The sequence below is a fragment of the Artibeus jamaicensis genome, unplaced genomic scaffold (genome assembly GCF_021234435.1).
Source record: "Artibeus jamaicensis isolate MK-2021 breed Jamaican fruit bat unplaced genomic scaffold, CSHL_Jam_final scaffold_537, whole genome shotgun sequence".
NCBI lineage: Eukaryota > Metazoa > Chordata > Mammalia > Chiroptera > Phyllostomidae > Artibeus > Artibeus jamaicensis.
The window spans coordinates 23307742-23328758 of record NW_026522047.1 but is presented as its reverse complement, the minus strand read 5'-3'; the positions used below and the strand labels follow the sequence as shown (position 1 = coordinate 23328758).

The following is a 21017-nucleotide window of genomic DNA, read 5'->3' as shown; positions in this document are numbered from 1 at the left end:
AATAAGCGGTTGCCAGTGTGGCTTCACAGACACCCATTTTGGTGTAGTGTTGGCACCCCTTTCAGCCTGGCAAACCTCCTGGCTCTGGGAGGCTGACACCCATTTCCCACTGCTCCGAAGCTCCTCTACAACCGTCGCTGTTCCAGAGAGGAAGTCAGGTTCTCGGAGCCTCTTGCTCACAGCTGCACCCAGCAAAGTCTCTCCTGAAGCCCCACCCCCAGGGTCTTTCCCCTTAACCACTTAGGTAGGGCTGGAAGAACACCTGTTGGGTGAATGAACGTGAATAATGAGAGGATGATTTGGCACCTGCGGAGCCCAATCAGGCTTCCAAAGAAATGTGATTGAGAGGTTGCTCTGATGGGGAAGGTGAAATCGCCACTCCTCACTTATTCATTCATTCACTCACCCAACATCCGCTCACCAGTGGGGCTGGTGCCTCAGGGAGGGGAGCAGCCCCAGGTGAGGAGAAGGCAGTAGGGCACAGAGTCAGACACCAGCATCCCCACCCATTCGGCCAGGACTGGGCCTGAGGGAGGGACCCCAGGGCTAGGGGAATGGTTTCCCGAGTTTACTGCCTTCTTAATTTCTTCACTTCGGGGGGTCCCAAAAGTTCAAATATGAAACACGGAGCTTAATCACCTCCCCTTTGTCCCTCCCCTTGAGCCCCAACCATCTCAAGTGGCCCCTAACTTTAGTAGTCCCTTCCACACATCTCTCCGCCCTAGATCTAGCTCCCCATCTCCAAAGGGAGACTGCCCCAGCCTCACCGTTGTCTCCCACCCCCATCATCTCCTTCGGGAAGTCCCCCACCAAGAACCCCGGAGGGCCGCTGAGTGGGTCCACATCAGGACAGAGCCCTGTGGGTTTCCTCCTGGCATTGGGGCCGTCTCTGTGGCACTAACACCCTCCTTGAGCCCAGCGCCCAACAATGCACCTGCACATAGGAGGTGTGAAAACCCAGATAGCTCAGACTCAAACCCAGGTACCTGCGGATTACACACAGGTGCATCTTTCCTCTGCCCTTACTCCCACATTGACCCCGCCCAATCTATTTTACTCAGGCCCAGCTTTACAGGTCCTGACCCTAAAAGACAGGCCCCTTAATACCCTGGCGCATATTAAGATCCCTTCCAACCTGCCCCACTGTGCAAGATCCTGCCCACTGACCCGTTGCAGCGACCCCTAGGCTGGTACCACTCGAGGCCTTCCCAGGCTCGGCCTCTGCCGTGGCCCCGCCCACAGGGCCCGCCCTGCCAGGCCCTGCCTCGCGCCTGCGCCCCTGGTTTCAGGACCCTTGGCCGCAGCTTAACGGCTGAAACGTCTGTAACGGGTCCACTTCGTCCGCCGGCCTGGGCACCTAGGAGGTTTCCAGTTGGGCAGGTCATCCACACAGGGACAGATGCACAAAGGAGAGAGGGTGGTGAGGCCTAAAATGGGGGACACCCCAGGCACAAGGGGAGCCCGGAAGAGGTTCCTGTTCAGGCTGAGCTTGTCTGCGAGCCCTGAGCAGAGATCAGAAAGGTGAGGAGACACTGGCCAAGCACGTGGGAAGGGTGCTCCTGGGCGTAGGGAACAGCCTGGCCAGGGGCTTGGAGAGGTGCTGGGAGGGGGAGGGGGCGTGCTGGTGAGACAGATTCCTGGCATTGAAGAAGTGACCATGAACAAGGCAGTGGAAAGGCTGGAGTCGGCCTCCATCATGGTTGTAACTGCCTGGAGGCCACGCTCTCACCTCTCAGAGCCGCTTGTGATATATCATGCAACCCCGGGGCTCGTGCAGTCATTCAACAAACACTGACGGAGCCCTTACCTGGGGTATATTGCGTCCCAGGTGGGAACTGAGGCAGGAGGGGGCAGCAGGGAGACCTGGGAGGGGATGGCAGCCTGGCCTGAGGATGGCCCTGGGGGTGGGCAGCCACACCAGAGGTTTGAGTCCTTCATTCTGGGGGCCTGGTTAGGTCCCCACACCCAGGGAAGGACACAGAACCAGTGGCTGGGCCTGCAAAGCCCAGGGAGGGGGAAACCAAGGGAAGTGGGAGGTGACATTTTGGGGAGGGCAGACTTAATGGACAGTGTCTGGCAAGGGCTGGGCCACTGGTGTGACCATGGGCCCCTCTCCCCAACAGCTCCTCCGGTGGGAGCAGCCTGGGCTACGGTGAGGACTTCCAGAAGGAGAACTCAGGTGCATGTGCTGGGGCTGTTTGTGGGGTCTGTGAAGGAAGCCAAGGGGCATTGCAGAGGTGTGTGGCTGATGGGCAAGACACGCCCTCCCAAACCCACTGGACAGACCCAACATGGGGTTCTCATTGGGTTACAAATAGTTCCAAACCCCACGACAATGCTTGACTCAAGAATTGGGAGCTGCAGACCAAGAATAGGTGGGCTGCAGCTGTTATCCTCTCTGTACAAGGAATGGGTGTGAGTGGGCCTCCCAGGGCCTGGCCTCTGAGACTAGGGACTGGCCCAGGGTGGTGGTCCTTTAGTGGCCCCCACAGCTGTGGCCAAGAGGCAGGCGATTCCCGCATCTGGGTTCCCCTGGGGGCCCATTAGCCCTGCTCTGGGGGATCACTAGTTGGCGTTTGTGCCTTCTTTGAACCCCACTCTTGCTGACTTCAGCGTTCAGCTGGGAGGTGAAGGCCAATGACAGGACCTACAACAACCAGTTCAAGGAGCAGATCTTCCTGTGTTGGCAAAGGAAGAAGTACAAGGTGGGTGACCCCAGTACCACGACCCTCCCCTACCTCCTCCCACCCAGCCTACCCCTCTCCCCAGTCTTAATTGTGAACAAATCGCCAGTTTGTAGCTGGAATTTGTCCTGTGTTTCCTTGCCAACCCCCACCTCGATTCATGGTAAAATAAGTTAACACTAAACCTTCCAAGTATGATGGGTCCATTAAGCTCTACGGAAAATCCCCTTGCTTGTGTGACTCACTGGGAAATAATGGGGTCACAGCCCTGTTCAATGAGTCTTCGCATCTAGTAGGTGTTTGATTAATGCTGGCTTAATTCTTCGCATGCAGCTGGCACTCAGTAATGGCTGGCCTGAGGGCTTCACATTCAGCTGGTGCTCAGTAGAGCTGGCTTGAGGCTTTGCATGCACTAGATGCTCAATTATTGCTGATTATGGCCAAAGGGTGGGGCAAGGCCAGGGTGGGGCCCTGGCCTGGGCAGCACCCCCATGCTGGCTTTCATCCCAGGGCAATGTGATCTGCACGGCCAAGTACAACTTCTTCTCCTTCCTTCCCTTAAATGTGTATGAACAGTTCCGTCGAATGTCCAACCTCTACTTCCTTTTTATCATCATTCTCCAGGTAGGACAGGGTCAGGAGCAGCCCCAGGGGTCAGCACCTGCACACATAACCAATCCTACCAGCTCAAATTGCCCCCTCCAGGAAGCCCTCCCTGACCACCTTTGACACATGCTTCTATAAGACACACAGAGAGTTTAAGTGTGTCTGTGCTGTTGGTTGATTGGTTGGGTGGGTGGGGGGTGTGGGAGGGTCAGTGTCTGTCTCCTCCCTCACTGGGAACACCCTCATGGCTTCTTCCCCACTGCCCAGCCCAGGGCCTGGCATACAGGAGGTGCTTAATGTGTTCAGTGGTGAAGTTGATGAGTGACTCCCCCAGTTCTGAGGGGTCACAGCCTCTCTCCAGGATGGACAGCCTTGGTCACATGACCCCCTTGGCCCCAGCCCACCATGTTAATCCCAGAGGGTGAGGAGGAAAGAAGGGTTGAGAGCAGGTATCCGGGACCTGCAGGCCACTTCCCAGCACCTGAGTGGCTCCCCCAGAGGAGCAGATGTCTTTCCTGGGCCACTCCCTCTCTCAGTTGGGTGGACAATTTACAGAGCAATCCCCACCCAATGTCTGGTTTGACCCTCTGCCTCTACTGATCCCATGAATATACCGTCAGTAGGTCTTATGCTGGACACTGGGCATCCAGCAATGGCCCTGATACCCATTGTCATTAAACCACATAGTAGGGCCCAGGGATGGGAAGGGGACCCACCCCCTGACCTAGGCTGGTCCAGTGTTCACTTGGAGCTCAGGCCTGAAGGGTAACTGGGAAAAATAGGGTTACAGGGAGGGGAACAGTAAAGCCAAGGCTCTGAGGAGGGAACAAGGTCAGAGTTCCTGGTGGATGGGGCCTGGGGCCTGGGCACAGAAGGGAGCTGGGTTGTCTAGGGAGGAGTTCTCGGTGGGGAGTGGAAGAAGAGAGGCAGTTGTCCCAAGATCTGTGTGGGGGAGGTGGCTGGCTCTGGGCCCAGATGGTATTGGCAGGTGGGACACAGGATGCCAGGTTGAGAGGCTGGGCGAGCGGGCAGGGGGAGACGGTCGGGAAGAGTGTGGGGGCATGGTGGACTGGTGTGACATGCCCTGTTGCCAGGGCATCTTCCCTGATATCGCCACGATGCCCTGGTTCACCCTCCTCATCCCACTCATCTGCCTCCTCGTCATCCGAGCCATCCGAGACCTGGTGGACGACATTGTAAGTGGGGTCAAGGGGACAGCTGGGGAGGCGATTGGATGCAGGGTGGGGTCCTTGTCTTGCTGTCACAAGGAACAGGGACAGGTGCCCCATGGCCCTTTGATACTGTCAGTAGCTGTTGTCCCAGTAGCCCATCTGCCTTCCCCTGCCAGGAGCCTTGGAAAAATTTGCTGGTGTGAGCTGGAACCATGCTCTGCACCTGGGCCCTCTGTGGGGACAGGATGGAGGGCATGGCAGGGGCGGGCCACCCTTCTGACCCATCCCTGTTGACTCAGGGGCGACATAGGAGTGACAGGATCGTCAACAACAGGCCTTGCCAGATGCTGGTTGGAGAGAGGTGAGGCCTCTGGCAATGTGTGGGGGAATTCAGTTAAGGAAGGGGACTCTAGCACAGCTGTGTGTGTGTGTGTGCGTGTGTGTGTGTGTGTGCACACACCAGGGCAGGGTACCCGCAGAGTGCCTTGGAAACTTCCAAGCTACTTGGACATCCTGGTTGAGGCTGATGTCTGAGACCCAGCCAGTATTTATTAGATACTTGCTGTCTGCAGGCCTAGGGATTGGGCCCCGTGATGGGGACAGAGGCTGAGGACATGATTGGTAACACCTGCAGGCCCGAAAGTTGAGCTGAAAGAGGAGGCAGGGGAGGTCTGAGGGACTTGGATACAGTGCTGGGAGGCGAGGGTGAGGTTAGGGAAGGCTGGACTTCCTGTATAGGCTGAGACCCCCATCATCATCCCCCGAAGACAGGCAGGGGAGCAAAGCACCATAGGGGCATCGGCAGGCCCCACCTTCCTCTGTTCTTTTAGCTTGGGGGTGGCACGGGGGCCAGGGGTTCAAAGATGGGCCTGTTTGGGGTCTTCTCTCACACCAGCTGCATCCCCCCACTAGTTTTCTGTGTAAAAAATGGAAGGACCTGTGTGTGGGGGACCTGGTTCGCCTGCATGATGACAACATTGTCCCGGTGAGCTGGTGTCAGCCTGGCCCAGAACTCTGCTCCCTGGGGTGGGCTGCCTTCCTGTTTACCTTCCCCCTGTCCCCCCTGCATTGCTGTCTCCTTCCTCCTACCCTGACCCTCCCCATCCAGGCTGATATGCTCTTGCTGGCCAGCACGGAGCCCAGCAGCTTGTGCTATGTGGAGACGGCCGACATAGACGGGTGAGGTGCTGGCCATCAGCAGGGGATTGGGGGCCTGGGAGCCAACAAGGCCTTCCCCGTTCCTCAACAGCCACGAAGTGTGTCTCCTGAAGCCCACTGGGATGTTTAGGTCATTCATTCTGGGAGCATTTGTGGGGCACCTGCATGCCGGCAGGGGTAATAACATTAAATCAGATGAAGGGACCCACCTTCTTTGGACCAACATTTCTGGAGGCCCTGCTGCGCTCCAGGTGTGGCTGCACAAAGTGAGAAGGCCTGAGGTCTGGCCTCAGCCACTTTGAAAATGTCCTGTGTGACCTTGAACAAGGCCTTCTCTCTCTCTGAGCCTCAGCCTCCTAATTGGCACCTTGGGCACACAGTAAGGCCTCAGGGACTCTGAAAAGGGGCTGGGGGTGCTTTGCCTGGGTGCCTTCTGTCCCCACCTCTTATCTCAAGCCCCTTCTCATCATCAGGGAGACCAACCTAAAGTATAGGCAGGCCCTAATGGTCACACATCATGAGCTCAACAATGTGCAGAGCATGGCTTCCTTCCAAGGTGAGAGGTGCCAGTTCATCCACCCCATCTGGGCCTTCATCTGGCCCTCTGTATAGTGGGCATGAAAGTCCCCCCTCCTCACTGGGTTTGGGGGGATGGTGATGGGGTCTGCTGGGGGGTGCTGGGGGTCGAGATAACTTTTAATGGGCCAGTTTATCCCAGGCCTGTTTCATGTCATTTGAATCCATGCAACAGTTAGGCATTTTCTGTTATTGTTACAAAACATGCTGCACCAATTTATCAGGCATTACATTTTATTTTTAAAATGCCGATTACATTAAATCTAATATTTTTAATTGCTTGATCGAAAAGACAGCCTGTTGTGTGCACAGAGACCGGGAATCAACCCATCTATGGTGGTATAGTCTTATTTTCTACCAGAAAAGTGAGATATTTTATACCTGTAGGCCACAACTCCTCTTTGCCAGAGATCCAGCAGGGGGATACATCTTTTTTTTTTTTTTTCCTGCCTTCTTGCAAAGACAAGCTACTCTAATTGGTGTTGGAACAGAATCTTTCTCTCAAACCACAGCCCTCTTGTGCCTGGCATTCGAACACTGTGGTTGCATTTGTTTTCATCACATCTGAGGAAAAGCCTCACTGACACAGAGGGCCAGGACTGTGCCCCTGGTGCTGGGCTGGGTCCCAGTGTCCCCAGCATGACAGAGACAAGGCTGGCGCCTTCTCTCAGGGAACTCACAAGTATTTAAGACACCATCGGCAGGCATAAATATCTGGTGACCTCCCAGGATTGTAGTCAGGAGGAAGGGGGCCTGGTGGGGGAGACCTGATCTGACTGGAGGATCAGAAAAGGGGGTTTTCCTGAGAAGATGAGTCCTGCCACTGGGAACAGGACGCACAAAGGCCCTGAGGCCTAACAGAGCAAGATTTTGAAGCATTCAGGGGAGGAGGCTGTATGGCAGGAAGATGGAGGTGCCTGTAGGGCAATTTTGGAGCAGTACGAGGGTGGCTGGAGCCTGAGGGTGACAAGGAATGTTCCCCATACCCTGCTCTACCCTGCATTATAGAGGGGTGGCCTGACCCAGCCGCAGCTCTTGGCTCCCTGACTGTCCTGCTGTCCATAGGCAAGGTGGTATGTGAGGAACCCAACAGTCGGATGCACTACTTTATGGGGCGCCTGGAGTGGGAGGGCAAGAAATACCCTCTGGACAGTGGCAACATCCTCCTACGTGGCTACAAGATCCGAAACACAGACACCTGCTACGGAATGGTCATCTATGCTGGTATGGCTTCTCTGGGGCCTCGCGGCATGAGCTGTTTGGGTGGCGGTGGGTAACAACCCTAAAGTTGGTGGCGAGAAGTCACAAGGCCAGGGCTTGGCTGCCGCATGTCTGCTGCCGCAAGATGGGGGACCCCCAGCATGGCTTTGATGGGGCTTGAGGTTCTAAAACTGTGGAGATGGACATAATGTGCCAGTACTTTTTTATTTAGATGGATGGGTGGCTGGGCAAGTAGGTGGGTGGACAGGTAGAGGGTTGTGGTAACAGAGGAATGGAGGATGGGACAGGTGGGCGAACAGATGGATGGATGGACGCAAACCTTGCAGGTGTTGACACAAAGATCATGAGGAACTGCGGCAAGATCTATCTGAAGGGAACCAAGATGGACAAGATGATGAACAAAATGGTGATCCTGGTGAGCCACCCGGAGCCCCTGCTCTTGAGTGTGTGGGGGGCACAGGAGGAGGAAGGGAGAGGGCACCCCCCCGCAGACAGAGGCCCCAGCCGTCATTTTCCAGTCCTCGGTTTCCCTCCTCTGCAAATGTGTGAGCCTGACCCTACAGATGGAGTCTGTGTCAGAGAGTCACCGTCCTGACAGTTTTAAAAACTCTTGGTCCTGACACTTTTCCAAACCCACAGGAGAAATGCTTACGTGCACTCCATGGATATTTATTTAACAATCTTAACTTCTGCCTAGCCAACTGTCTTTTTAAATAGAAGTCAGTTAATCCATTTTAAAATAGCAGCTACAAAACCCAGCAGAACCCCTACAGGTCCCCTTCTCCCGGGACTGCCAGCCACCTCCTTCCAGTCCCCCTCTACCATCCTGACGGCAGAGCTTGGGTCGGGGTGCTTCTCATCTCCCATGTGTCTTTTACACTGGTGTCTCGGTGCTGCCCTGGGTCTCTCCACATACTCCACCATCTTCCACTTGTTGAGCAGATCTTCACGTTCGTGGTGCTGATCTCTGTGGCATTGACCTTGGGCTTCTTCAGCAATGTGACAAAATTCAAGGTTAAGCACTACTATGTTCCTGAAAAGCACATGTACAGTGTGATCAGCAAGTCTTTCTTCATGTTCCTGAGCTTCCTCATCCTGCTCAGCGTCATGATGCCCCTGGCCATGTTCATCATGTGAGTCCGGGGGCCTCCTTCCCACCCACTACTTAGCCTGAGAAAAGCGGGAACTCCGGTGGGCTCTGGGCCAGGGCATGAAGCAGCTTGTGTTTGCAGAGCTGAATTCATCTACCTGGGGAACAGCATCTTCATTGACTGGGACATGGAGATGTACTACGAGCCCCAGGACATGCCTGCCAAAGCCCGCAGCACTAGCCTCAGTGTCCAGCTGGGCCAGGTGGAGTACGTCTTCTCGGACAAGACAGGCACGCTCACACAGAACATCATGACCTTCAAGAAGTGCTGCATCAACGGCACTGTCTATAACCCAGATGAGGAGGCGGTGCTACATAAGAACCCCTACCTCTGGAATGAATTTGCTGATGGGAAGCTGCTCTTCCAAAACATGAGGCTCCTGAGCATTGTACGCGAAAACAAGGACATGATGGTGCAGGAGTTCTGGCGCCTGCTGGCCGTGTGCCACACAGTGATGGTGGAGGAGAAAGACAGTGAGTGCTTCGCCAGCTGCCGAAGCCCTGGGGCTTCTGAGTCTGTTCTGGCCATTGAGGTTGTCCAGTCCAAGTCCAGGGCTCCTGTCATTCAGCTTAGAGGCTACTCAGGCCTGGGGCTTGAGATCTGTTACTAAGCTGGGAGAGGGAAAGTCTTCTAGATGGGACCCAAGTGCCCACCTTCTTTTCTTTGGCTTAGAGGTTGTACTGGCCCAAGAGACCATTGTCTTGTCAATAGCTGGTGAACACCCACTGTGTTCATTTCCTTCCCTGGGCATCGGAGATGGGTGGTGGGTCCCCAAAAGAGACAGCAGTGCTCAGCAAACATACCCCTCTCCTGTCCTGCGCCCATGGTCCCCTCCCTTGCCAGACCAGCTGTTTTACCAGGCAGCTTCTCCTGATGAGGAGGCCCTGGTCACAGCAGCCCGGAATTTTGGCTATGTGTTCCTGGCGCGCACGCAGGACAGCATCACAGTGATGGAGCTGGGGGAGGAGCGGGTGTACCAGGTCCTGGCCATGATGGACTTCAACAGCATCCGAAAGCGGATGTCCGTACTGGGTGAGCACCCTCGGCCCGGGGTGGGAGTGGGCACGAAGGGGAGTGCTGATGGTGAGCTAGGACTCTCCCTCCACAGTCCGAAACCCTGAAGGCCTCATCTACCTCTATACCAAAGGCGCAGACACTGTCCTCTTTGATCGCTTGTGTAAGAAGGACTTGTTTAGGAAAGAGCAGACCATGAAAATGGCCACAGAAGAGGCTTTGACTGTGAGTTCCTGTGGGAAGGGAGCGTGGAAGGGTTGAGGGGGAGGAGGTAGAAAGAGGGAGGGTGGAGGAAGAGGGAGCTGGCCAGGCTGTGCTTTTACCCTTACATGCAAGGGCAGGGGAGCTGAACTCCATGCTATACACACTCAAAGGGGGCATTTTTTCCAAGTGACACAAGGGACCCTCTGTGGTTAGGCTTTAGCCCTGGACAGCAGCCCACACTCCCCACAACGTCTCCCAACTGGGCCTGGGTTCTGACATGGCCCCAAATCTTTTGTCTCTGTGGGTGAAGCCCAAACTGCTCAGCAAGCTTTCAAGACTATGTCTGTGTCTTCCTGCTCCCTTCTCTAGACTGGCTCTCCTTGTACCCTAGGGCATTCCCCCAAACCCCAGTTTCTGGCTGGCAGTTTTCCCCATGCTTGAGTGGTGCCCCAGGACCTTTGCACATTGCATGGAGGCCTTCTTCCACTGTGTCACTCTGGGCTATTTGGTCCTCAGGGCTCCACCATTTTCAGTGAGACTTTCCTGCCTTACCCCAACATGAACTGACATGTCATGCCAGGTTACTCCTCTATGGCCCGGCCCTGACCCTTTGGGGTTACCCAAGGGTCCCGCAGGGTCCCCAGCCTCACCCAGCATAGGTGTCAGAGAGCATGTGTGTGCAGACTGCCCACACTCGGGACTTCTCAGAGTGCCCTGCTCTGCCAGGAGTCCAGGGCAGGCAGTTGGTCTCTTTCTAAGAACCAGGGAAGTGCAGTCAAGGCTCGGAGAGCCCAGGCAGAGGGAGGGGGGGGGCTGAGGGAAGTGGTGGCAAGAGAAGTACCCTGAGATGCAGCGTGGTGACAGGGTGGCATCTGCCGCCCGGCCTGCCCCAGTCCTTTGCTGAGGAGACGCTACGCACGCTGTGCCTGGCCTATAAAAAGGTGGAGGAAAACATTTATGAGGAGTGGCGCCAGCGGCACGAGGAGGCCAGCATCCTTCTTCAGAACCGGGCCCAGGCCCTGCACCAGGTGTATGAGGAGATCGAGCAGGACCTCCAGGTGGGCGAAGGACAGGTGGCTTGGGGGGCTCCAGCACCCTGCTCCAGCCTGCTGCGGGGCCCTGGATCTCCCACTCACACTAGCGTTAGCTGGATCCCTGCTCAGTCTGTTCTCTGTCACTCCATGCCACCCTGCGTCCAGCTGCTGGGAGTCACAGCCATTGAAGACAAGCTCCAGAACGGTGTCCTTGAAACCATCCAGTGTTTCAAGCAGGGGAACATCAAAGTGTGGGTACTCACAGGGGACAAGCAAGGTAGGTCCCAGGTTGGTCATCGATGGGTGGGAGCGAGCTCATATATGCCCTGAGTGCCACCATCAGACTGTCCCACTGGTCTGGGTTCAGCCGGAGCCCCTACCTTGTCCCGGGGAAGGGAGAAACAAGATGATTAGAACTGCCAGAGTCCTCCAGGTGCCTCCCTGAGGCCGGTGGCACTGTACTGAGCACTTTCAGAGTGTTTGGCTCTCATGACAACATCAGGAGTTGGGACCCTCATTCCCCTTGTATGTGAGATGGGCTCAGCTGAATTCGGAGACCTCAGGGTACCTGCTGGAGCTACTTAGACACAAAGCAGGCAGGGAACCTCGGGTCCTGTGGCCCTGGATCACTCACTCTGTCCCGCACCCACTGTGGGTTCTCTGGGCCCCACTGGGCATGGGGGCCAACAGGGTCTGCATTAGCACTCAAGTGGGTGGGGGGCACATACACACACAACGTTTAAAATGACATTTTATAGTTGTGTTGGTATAAAGACAAATGTCCAGGCTGAAATACATACTCACATTTTTATTCTGGTTTTTAAATTACTGGTAAGTCAGTTTTGCGGTTCCTAAACTGCCCGTGGGTCCTAGTGTGGTAGGACTAATGATTCCTTGGTGATGGCCCCAGCCAGCCGGAAAGCAGACCCTTTTGCTCAGAGCTGCAGCCAAAGTCTCAGGGCTGGCTCTCATAGGCCTCTTCTGAACCAATCGCCATAGGCAGGGGGTGGGACCAGGTGGGTGGGCCTGGTCCCTGGACAGGGGGCTGAGCTGGGCTGTTTTGCAGAGACCGCAGTGAATATTGGCTTTGCCTGCCAACTGCTCTCAGAGGACATGCGCATTCTGGATGAGGAGGACATACCGTAAGGAGTCGGGAGTTGGGGCAGAGGAGCTGGGTGGGGGCGGGGTGAGGGTTGGGGGATGGTGAACACACAGGGCTGCCCAGGTATGGTCCTGGGGGCCTGCAGAGTGTCCTCAGCCTCCACCTGGCTGGACTCCCAGTGGGGGAGATACCTGAGGGGTAGGAGTGGGAGGAAACTTGTGCCTGGGCACAGCTGAGCCCTAGCTGGGTCCCTGCAGTCAGCTCATGGAAACCTACCGGGAGAACTGCAGCAACCTGCCGCATATCAAGATGTCCGCCATGGTCGTTACTGGCGAGTTTCTGGTCAGTGTCGGTTCAGGCCTGACTACGGGGCTCCTAGCATGTGGGACGGGGCTGGGAGAAGGAGCTGACTTTGGGTGGGGGTGGACTTTCAGGAAACCCAAAGTGAGTGCCATGCCAGGAGGTTCTCAGAGGGACTGGAGTCCATGTGGTCAAGCCCAGCCTGGGGTTTGGAACAGGAGGCAGGAGCGGCCAGGGGGGGCGTTTACGGAGGGGAGGGGTGCAGCCAGAGTGATGTGCTCCCTTTGCTCACCCCCTCGCTGGGCAGGACCAGCTGATGAAGAGTGCGACACGGATGGTGCTGAAGAGTAAGAACTCCATCCTTCTCAGGGGCCCGGAGGTGTGGCGTGAGCGGGCCTTTGTGGAACTGGCCTCAAGATGCCAAGCAGTCATCTGCTGCCGGGTGACACCCAAGCAGAAGGCCTTGATTGTGAGGCTGGTCAAGAAGTATTATAATGTGGTGACCCTGGCCATTGGGGACGGCGCCAACGATGTCAACATGATTAAGAGTGAGCGGTGGGCACTGGGTCCAGGGGAAGGCCTCTGGCAGTTTGGTGGTGGCCCCGTGCCAGCATGTTGCCTGTGCCCCTGCAGCTGCGGACATCGGCATAGGGCTGGCAGGCCAGGAGGGCATGCAGGCGGTGCAGAACAGCGACTACATGCTGGCCCAGTTCTGCTTCCTGAGGCGGCTGCTGTTCGTGCACGGACGCTGGTCCTACATGCGAGTCTGCAAGTTCCTGCGCTACTTCATCTACAAGACGCTGGCCATCATGATGGTTCAGATTTGGTTCGCTTTCTACAGCGGCTTCAGTGCCCAGGTGCGCTACAGGGACGGCCCTTTGGGGATGCTTGGGGGTGGGGGTGCTGTCCCCTTCCCCTGGCCTACAAGAGGATGGGGGCACTGCTCACTCACACTGCGGGGGCCTCATGGGCCAAAGCTTGACTGAGGTCGCAGAGCCGTGCAGGCTTTTCTGTGGCTGCATGGAGTTCAGGTAAAGGGAGGGGGTGGTTCTCACCTCTGTGCCCAACATTTTCAGAGGTATTTGGTAGATTTGAGCTCTGAAGCCAGGGCAGAGCGGCAGATGCTCCCAAGTGTAGGTCCTTCTAGGGGAGAGAGGGAAAGCTTGAACCCCAGAGGAGCTAAAACTGGGGGGTGGGGGTGGGAGAGGCTGTGGCACTGAGTTCAGGACATTCTGTACAGTATAATGGTGAAGGGTAGATGGGCTTCCTGGCGCCTTAGAAGAGCCATAGGGTGATGATTTCCTGTATGCGTAAGGATTATCTGAAAATAGATGGCCCTGATAGGGAGGAAGTTCCCCGTTAAGTTGATACCCGGGCAGTTGAGAGGGAGCTTTATGGAGACACCCTGGATAAGTATATATTGTTTGTTTTATTTTTTTGTTTCTAGATATTTTATTCTTTTAGATACTGCTGTACATGGAATTTGTTTTCTTAATTTTCCTTTTGGGATTGCTCATGTCTCCATGTCTGTGTGTTGATCTGTGCCCTGCAAATTTGCTGATTCTTTTTATTGGCTCTGGGAGATTTCTGGTGAATCCTTTGGGATTTTCTGCATGTCATCGGCAAGTACACACAGTGTTTTCCTTTACTTCCTTGCCGATTTGGACAACTTTCATAACCTCTTCACCTGATTGCTCTGCTAGTGCCCCCTGGCCCAGTGAGGGCGGGAACCCTTGTCTCCTTCCCAGTCTTAGTGAGGACAGCGTTCCGTCTCCCCACGTTTGTGAACTGGAACTCTTCTGTAGGAAGCACCCACCATCCCTTCCCTCTCATTTATTTATGAAATTACTTATTTGTATCAGTATGAACTCCTGGATTGTGTATTTCACTGCTCCAGTTGCCCCCAGTTTGTCCTTTTGACGTGTGCCTGCTTTTTCCCTGAGAACAATCTTCATTTTCTGGCACTACAGGAAATTCCAAGCTCATTTTGTTCCTCCCTTGCCCTGATGCTAGGACCAGCCACCCCCATAAGGAACTCTGGTTCTTTTCATCAGAGAAGGGTAGTGTTCGACCCCACAAGCTAAGTGATCGGTGTGTGCTCATGCTACTGGGGTGCTGCTACCCTCTCAGCAGGCAGAACAAGGAAGTGTAAGTGTATTAGTGCATGGATACAGACACATCTCCATGTCTCCATGTCTGTTTCTGCGTCCATCCATCTGTCTGTCTTGTGTACATGAAAAAGCTACGAGGCCCTCTGGTACCTCTGACGCCAGCCCCACAGGACCACTCAGCTTTTCCCAGGTGCTCATTCACGACTTTCCTTGAGCAATAAAAAGCTTGATTCTTGCAAAATCATTGTTTGTTACTGATCTGCTCACTCACAGAATGCTCATGAAATGTTCTTTGGAAACGAACCCTCCCCCCACTTTATTTAACTGCACTGGATTCATGCGTCAGGAGGGGAGTTAGTTGGGCACGTTGTTGGGTGTGGACCTCCTCCAGCTCTTGTACCCAGCAGTGACTCCCCAAATCTAAAATGACTCCCAAGCACAGTCTTTGGCCATTTTTCCTGCTGTAGCTCTTTGTTTGCAGTTCTCCAATTAAAATAAATAAAGGCCCTGTTTTAAAATAATTAGACCCTGCTTCTTATCTCTTTCTGCCTTTCATTTTCCAGCCTCACTTAACCCAATCTTTGATCATAAAGGAATTTTCTAACTCACCAGGAATTCTCCGCAGATGCTGCACTAGCTTGGGTGGGTCTCCTCAGGTGAAGAGCATTTCCATTTCTGGCCGTGCTCACCACTAACCATTTACCTCTCTAGCCTCTGTATGAAGGCTGGTTCCTGGCGCTCTTCAACCTGTTGTACACCACCCTGCCAGTTCTGTACATTGGGCTCTTTGAGCAGGTGAGCAGGCCAAGGACTCGCCCCCTCCTTCCCTGTAGACGCTCCCGTCTCTACCCCACCTTCTTCCCTGGGGGGGCTTCGGTGGGGTGGGGTGGGGTGGAGGCAGGGCTGGGAGACCACTACCCTGTAACTGTTCCCACAGAGCCCAGCCTGATAGTGGGTGAAGCCCTCTTGCTCAGCTACTGTCCCAAAATCTCAGTGCCACTGTCTGTCCGTCTGTACGACAGTGGGGACGGGACCAGAAGAGATAGCTCTCCTGTTCACCTGCCGCCGCCGCCGCCCTGAGTGGGGTCTGGCTCTGCGGTCCAGACGAGGGCAGCCTGTAGAACTTTTAGGCTGGTGGAAGTGGCTCATGTCTATGCTGTCCAGGCGGGAGCCACCAGCCTGCCACAGGTGGCTAGTGATGAGGGTTTGAGGCATGCCTGGTGTGACCTAAGGAATGGGACTTTGTATTTCATTTTTTTTGAAGTTTTTGAATGGGGGTAAAATGACAGTAAGTTCACCATCTCATTGTTCTCATGTGCATGGTTCAGTCATGCCAAGCATGCATGCAGCTGTGAGACCAACCCCAGAATCTCCCACCCCACCCCATCCCATCCCATCCCACCCCCCCCACCCCACCCCACCCCAGGATGTGAGCGATGAGCAGAGCCTGGAGCTGCCCCAGCTGTACATCGCTGGCCAAAAGGATGAGCTCTTCAACTACTGGGTCTTCTTCCAAGCCATTGCCCATGGCACGGCCACCTCCCTGGTCAACTTCTTCATGACCCTGTGGATCAGCCATGACACTATTGGGCCCCTCAGTGACTACCAGTCTTTTGCCACAGTCATGGCCCTGTCGGGCCTGCTGTCCGTCACTGTGGAGGTAGGCAGGGCTGCTCCACACCCCCACGAAAACCATGGGCACGGGCCGTGGAGGTTCCATCACCTGGGGACCCTGCCTGAGAGGCCGCAGCAGGTGCTATCCTCCAACCTGCTCCCTGTGGCCTCACCTGGGGTCTGGCCCCACCTGGCTTAACCCTCCTTTTCCCATTCAGGTCATCCTCATCATCAAGTACTGGACTGTCTTGTCTGTGCTGGCCATTTTCTTCAGCCTCTGCTTCTATGCGGTCATAACCTGGACCAGCCAGAGTCTCTGGCTCTTCGCAATCTCCCCCAAGACCTTCCCTTTTCTATGTGAGCCCCTCAGCAGGGGACAGGGTGGCCAGCCCTGGAGTGGGTGGGCCCTGCGTCTCTAGGGAATTTGCCCAGAGGCACCCTGGTGATGAAGGGTGAGGAAGTGGGTGGGGTGTTGGGAAGAAGGGGCACAGAACAGGCTCTGGCAAGGCTCCACCCTGGGCCCGGCTGTGACCCTGCCCTGTCGCCTCCTCCAGATGTTGACCAAAATGTGCTGTCCCACCCCTCCATCCCGCTGGTGGTCCTGCTGAATGTGTCATTGAACACCCTGCCTGTACTGGCCTTCCGTGTCATCTACCAAGCCCTCAAGCAGCTACGTCCCAAGGTGAGGGTGGCTGGGCCTCCCAGTGCACACTGCTGGAAGGCAGGACTCCAAGGAGTTGTGGAGCAGGGGTTGGGGGGTAGGAGACCCAGGCACACACCCTGTGCCCCGGAGGCGGGGGGTGGCAAGTAACAGGCCCCAAGTACGTAGGGAGGAAACAGCACTTCCTGGGCAGCCAGCCTGGTTCCAGCACTGATGTCAGCAGACTACCTCCGGGGCTGAGATGACGGAAGTGACCTGGAAAAGGTTTGGGCAAAACGGGGACCTTAGAAACACCCCCAAGTGCGCCTGTCTATCGCTGGGCGAATGGATAAACACAGGATATAGTTCATCTGCACAGTGGCATTTACTCAGCCTTTAAAAAGGAGGCAGTGCTGATCCTCCTACAATGTAGATGAACCTGGAGGACATTGTGCTCAGTGACATAAGCCAGTCACAAAAGGACAGCACTGTGTGATTCTAGTCATAGGAGGAGGTCCCTAGAGGAGTCAGATGCATAGAAACAAAACAGAGGGTAGGAGCCTGGGGCTGGGGGAGTTAGTGTTTAACTGGGGACAGCGTCAGTTTGGGAAGGTGAAGTTCTGGAGGTGGATGGAGGTGACGGTTGTAGAACAATGTGAATGAATGCGCTTCATACCACTGAGCCGTACACCTGAAAATGATTCAAAATAGGTGCATACTATGTCTATTTTACCACGGTGAAAAAAGGTAGGGGGGAGACTCATTGGTCAGGTAGCAGAAACCTGGAAGGGCCTGCCGCAGCTGCCATGGGCTGCGGAATTGACTGGGGTAGTGGACCAAGATACGGCCACAGGCCTGTCGTGTTCTGCCACACAGGCCGGAGGCATGGCTGCCCCGTGGGTAACCTGTCCCATGAGAGGGAACATTTATGGCACCTGGCAGCTGATCCAGAGTCAAGTCCCAGGGGGGACTCTAGTGGGATCGAGTTGAGAAGGGAAGAGCCTGGCCAATAAAAGTGGCCAAGAATTATGAATGACCCCCCTGCTTGGAGCAGCTGACCCAAGAACAATCAACACAGTGTAGCAGCCTGATGCCCCTTGATTGCCCCTTCTCTCTGCAGGAGGAGGAGGAGGAAAAGGAGGAAGTGATGGAGATCCCAACCGAGGAGATCATCACAACACCACGTGCCCGGCGCTCCAGCTATGCCTTCTCCCACCAGGAAGGCTACGCAAACCTTATCACACAGGGCACAATTCTGCGGAGGTCCCTGGGACACCACAGACACATGCGGGCAATGATATCTGATGAAGAATTGTCCACGAGTGCTGATGCCAACTGATGAATTGTCTGCGAGCGTCGCGTCACCCTGGTGCCAGTGGGAGATGTCACTCCAGGGGGAGAGGAGGTTCTGGCATCAGAGGGGGATGATGTCCTTGGGGACATGCAGCCCCCCTCCAGGATGAGCCCCTCTTCAATGCTGGAGGGAGGGGCAGCTCTCTTTTTCCCTCTTCGGTATATGTAATAATGAAAAAATTAATTAGGCCACGAAATCTGGAGATTCATACCATTCTGAATTGGTAAAATTTTCTGCACACACATTTCTGAATGTCCATTTTTGTGTAACTCTCACACAGTGCGAGGGGGCACCACACACCTTGGAAGAGATTTGCATGCTCGTTTAGAAACTGTTCTAAAAGGAGGCACGGTTTGCATTATCCGGACCACCATAGACTATGGCATGTCTTGAGCTTTTTATGGAATAAGGATAGAACAGTTTTCCTTGTATGAAGGAAAGACTTAAAATTCCAGTAAATGATAGACTTAGAAATTTAGGCCCCCTTCTACTGAGATCTCTTTTGGCAAGCACTGGAATTTCTTACACTTACACTTACACACACACACACACACACACACACACACACACATGCTTCCTGGTTGAAAACTGGATTACCCTTATCACCGAGAAGGCCTTAAAATCCCCAGCAAATCCCAGCTCGCCCAGGGGCTGGGGCAAGAGAGGGATCCTGGGGCTTAAGCTTCATGAACTCCACGGTGAACTTGTATTTGCACTAATTACATCCTCCCATGCAGCTACAGGTCCTGGCAGTGAGGCAGACTGGGACCCCTGGGGACTGGAGCCCGAGGCACTCAGTGGGGACACACACTCGTAATACATTCTCGAGGTAAAAAAGGAAAACTCACCGATTTGAGCTGTAGCTCCTAGGTAAAGTAATTTGGCAACACTTTCTCAAGTTTTTAGTAATTGATGTTTCTTCAGGACATTGTTTCTCATCCTGGTATTTATGACACCCTCAGCTCTTTCACTACTTTTAACTCCAAAGACAAATTTCAAAGCCTCTTTCCTAAATACATGAGAATTAATTTCACCTGTTTGTTCAAACTTTTACTGGAACACAGGAACACATCTTGGGAGATATATGTGCCATATAGATAAATATGCCAAATATGTCAGTTTCTCTACACAATCACATTTTCTATTATAAAAAATCTTATTCAGTAAATGCCAGTGTAACCTTTAGTTACATGAACTGATGGCATGCAAATCCTTGTATGATAAGGAGTCATGTTATTCTTACCCATATTTTATGGTAATTCATCTCTAAGACTTTTAAGATGTTTTAAACAATAAAACATCAAAATTTTGTGATCTCCAATATCCTCATTATACTACGAGTCTGACAAGGGTCCACAGTGTGTGGATTTCCTCGGAGGGAATTGCAGAGGGTTATCTCTGTGCTGGTCTCACCAGTGAGCGCAGCCTGGTTCTGCTCAGGATGCCCACCCCCTCCAGCCGGTCCTGTTCCTTTAGGGTCTGTTCACCGATACCTCCCAGCAAATGCACACCCTAGAACCTCTCTGAGTCATGTTACTGTCATGCCGTGAACACCCTCTAGAACCAGGAGAACGCCAGCCAGCTTCTCAACCAGTGTCAGGGATCCCCATCTTTTCTCCTCGTGCTTCCCCAGTGAGACTTAAAGAAATCTCTCAGTTAAAGCACCGTCTCTGTATCCATTACCACCCGCCATCACTTCTAAATCATACTTCTCAAACTAAGTAGCACTGTGTGTCCTGAGGGCCATCTTTCCATTTATCACATGCCAGAAAAAGAGGACAAAGTGATAACATGATAAAAATCACACAGCTTGTTTTATCCTTCAATGACCTTTTTTCCTAGAAACTTTGTTCATTAACCAGATAAAAATGAACCAATGCACAAAAATCATTCTGAAGTTTTGAATATTTAACATCCTTGAGAGCTGCAGTTTTGGGCCATGCTGCCCCCTAGAGGTCTTTTGGGGCAAGGCACAGACTCTCTCGGTCCCTGAAAGAAAAGGTTGTGTATTTCAGACACATTGATACATTTGTTGAGGCACGTCTTTTGATCTCAAAGATTTTTTTTCTTATTTTCATATTCTGTTGGGATTGTAAAAGGAAAAAGCACGAGAATTCCTGATTATTTGTTGAGAGAATGAGAGGCCTCTTCTTTCTAAAACAGCATATCTCACCTCAGCCCTACCTCTCAAGTCTGCATTATAAAGTAAGAACTATGTCCAACACCTGTACTGTGGGAAACGTATCTAAGAATTGGTGAAAGAAAGGCTATTTTTCAAGACAGAGAGAAAAATCCTTGGAGGGCAAGCACCCAGTGGGAAGTGGGGGTCAGCCCCGGGAGGATGGCGAAGCTACGGATTACCCAGCAGAGGGAGCCAAAGGCTTCAGAAAAACCCGCACACGTATGGTTTGTGTGAGTAGCCCCTTCCCCTGGAACTGCAGAGAGAATGCGCACGGAGGGACAGGTGATTTCAGGAGGACTGAACTTCTGACAGCAACTCCTGGCAGCAACAGGACAGAGCATCACCAGAAACACAGCAGCCACAGCCCCATCTCCACAAATGGACCTTGGGTATACCTGTACCTGGCTTTTCATCCTTCCAACCCCATTGCTGTATGGAAGATGTAGTCCTATTTTGCTGCAATATTCACAGTAAGTTCTAGGTTGAGAAGGTGGAGGACAGAAGTGCAATGAAGCATGGCTTCGTTTTTCAAAGGGACGCACCAACTCTTGTTCCCCAAGCCAAGAATCAGAATCAGCTTCATGGTATACACAAGTATGTGAAAGAGAAGAAAAATGAACTGAAATAATGTAAAAGAAAAATTTACTCTTGCATATTAAATTGTAATTTTTTAATCAGGAAAAATCTCTTACACGAACAGCCAAAACAGAGTAAAATAGGTCCTATTTTATAAAATAACTGGAATTTGCTCTGTGGTACTCTCTGTTTGTTTTCTGCAGTATTCTTATGTCCAAAGAGAACAAAGCTGATTGAGCTTACAAAGCCACATACACAAAAAATAATAAGCTGGGAAAACAGTTCCTCCTCAACAGTTGCAAAAAAAAACCCCGAATA

At 53.5% G+C, this 21017-nt stretch overlaps 1 protein-coding gene across 1 annotated transcript; it reads left to right on the top strand.

The window, feature by feature from the left end:
• The first annotated feature begins 1432 nt into the window (after positions 1-1432).
• LOC119065924 (phospholipid-transporting ATPase IK-like) lies at positions 1433-17926 on the top strand. The gene is given in 28 exon segments (XM_053658300.1): positions 1433-1521; positions 1956-2058; positions 2060-2107; positions 2110-2179; positions 2614-2705; positions 3195-3308; positions 4385-4486; positions 4762-4823; positions 5375-5447; positions 5571-5641; positions 6094-6176; positions 7262-7420; positions 7744-7832; positions 8360-8550; positions 8650-9041; positions 9412-9600; positions 9677-9807; positions 10680-10844; positions 10986-11097; positions 11887-11962; positions 12180-12264; positions 12530-12770; positions 12856-13079; positions 15045-15128; positions 15760-15993; positions 16166-16304; positions 16502-16683; positions 17708-17926. Coding segments are annotated over 28 exon segments (3819 nt in total).
• Positions 17927-21017: the final 3091 nt, after the last annotated feature.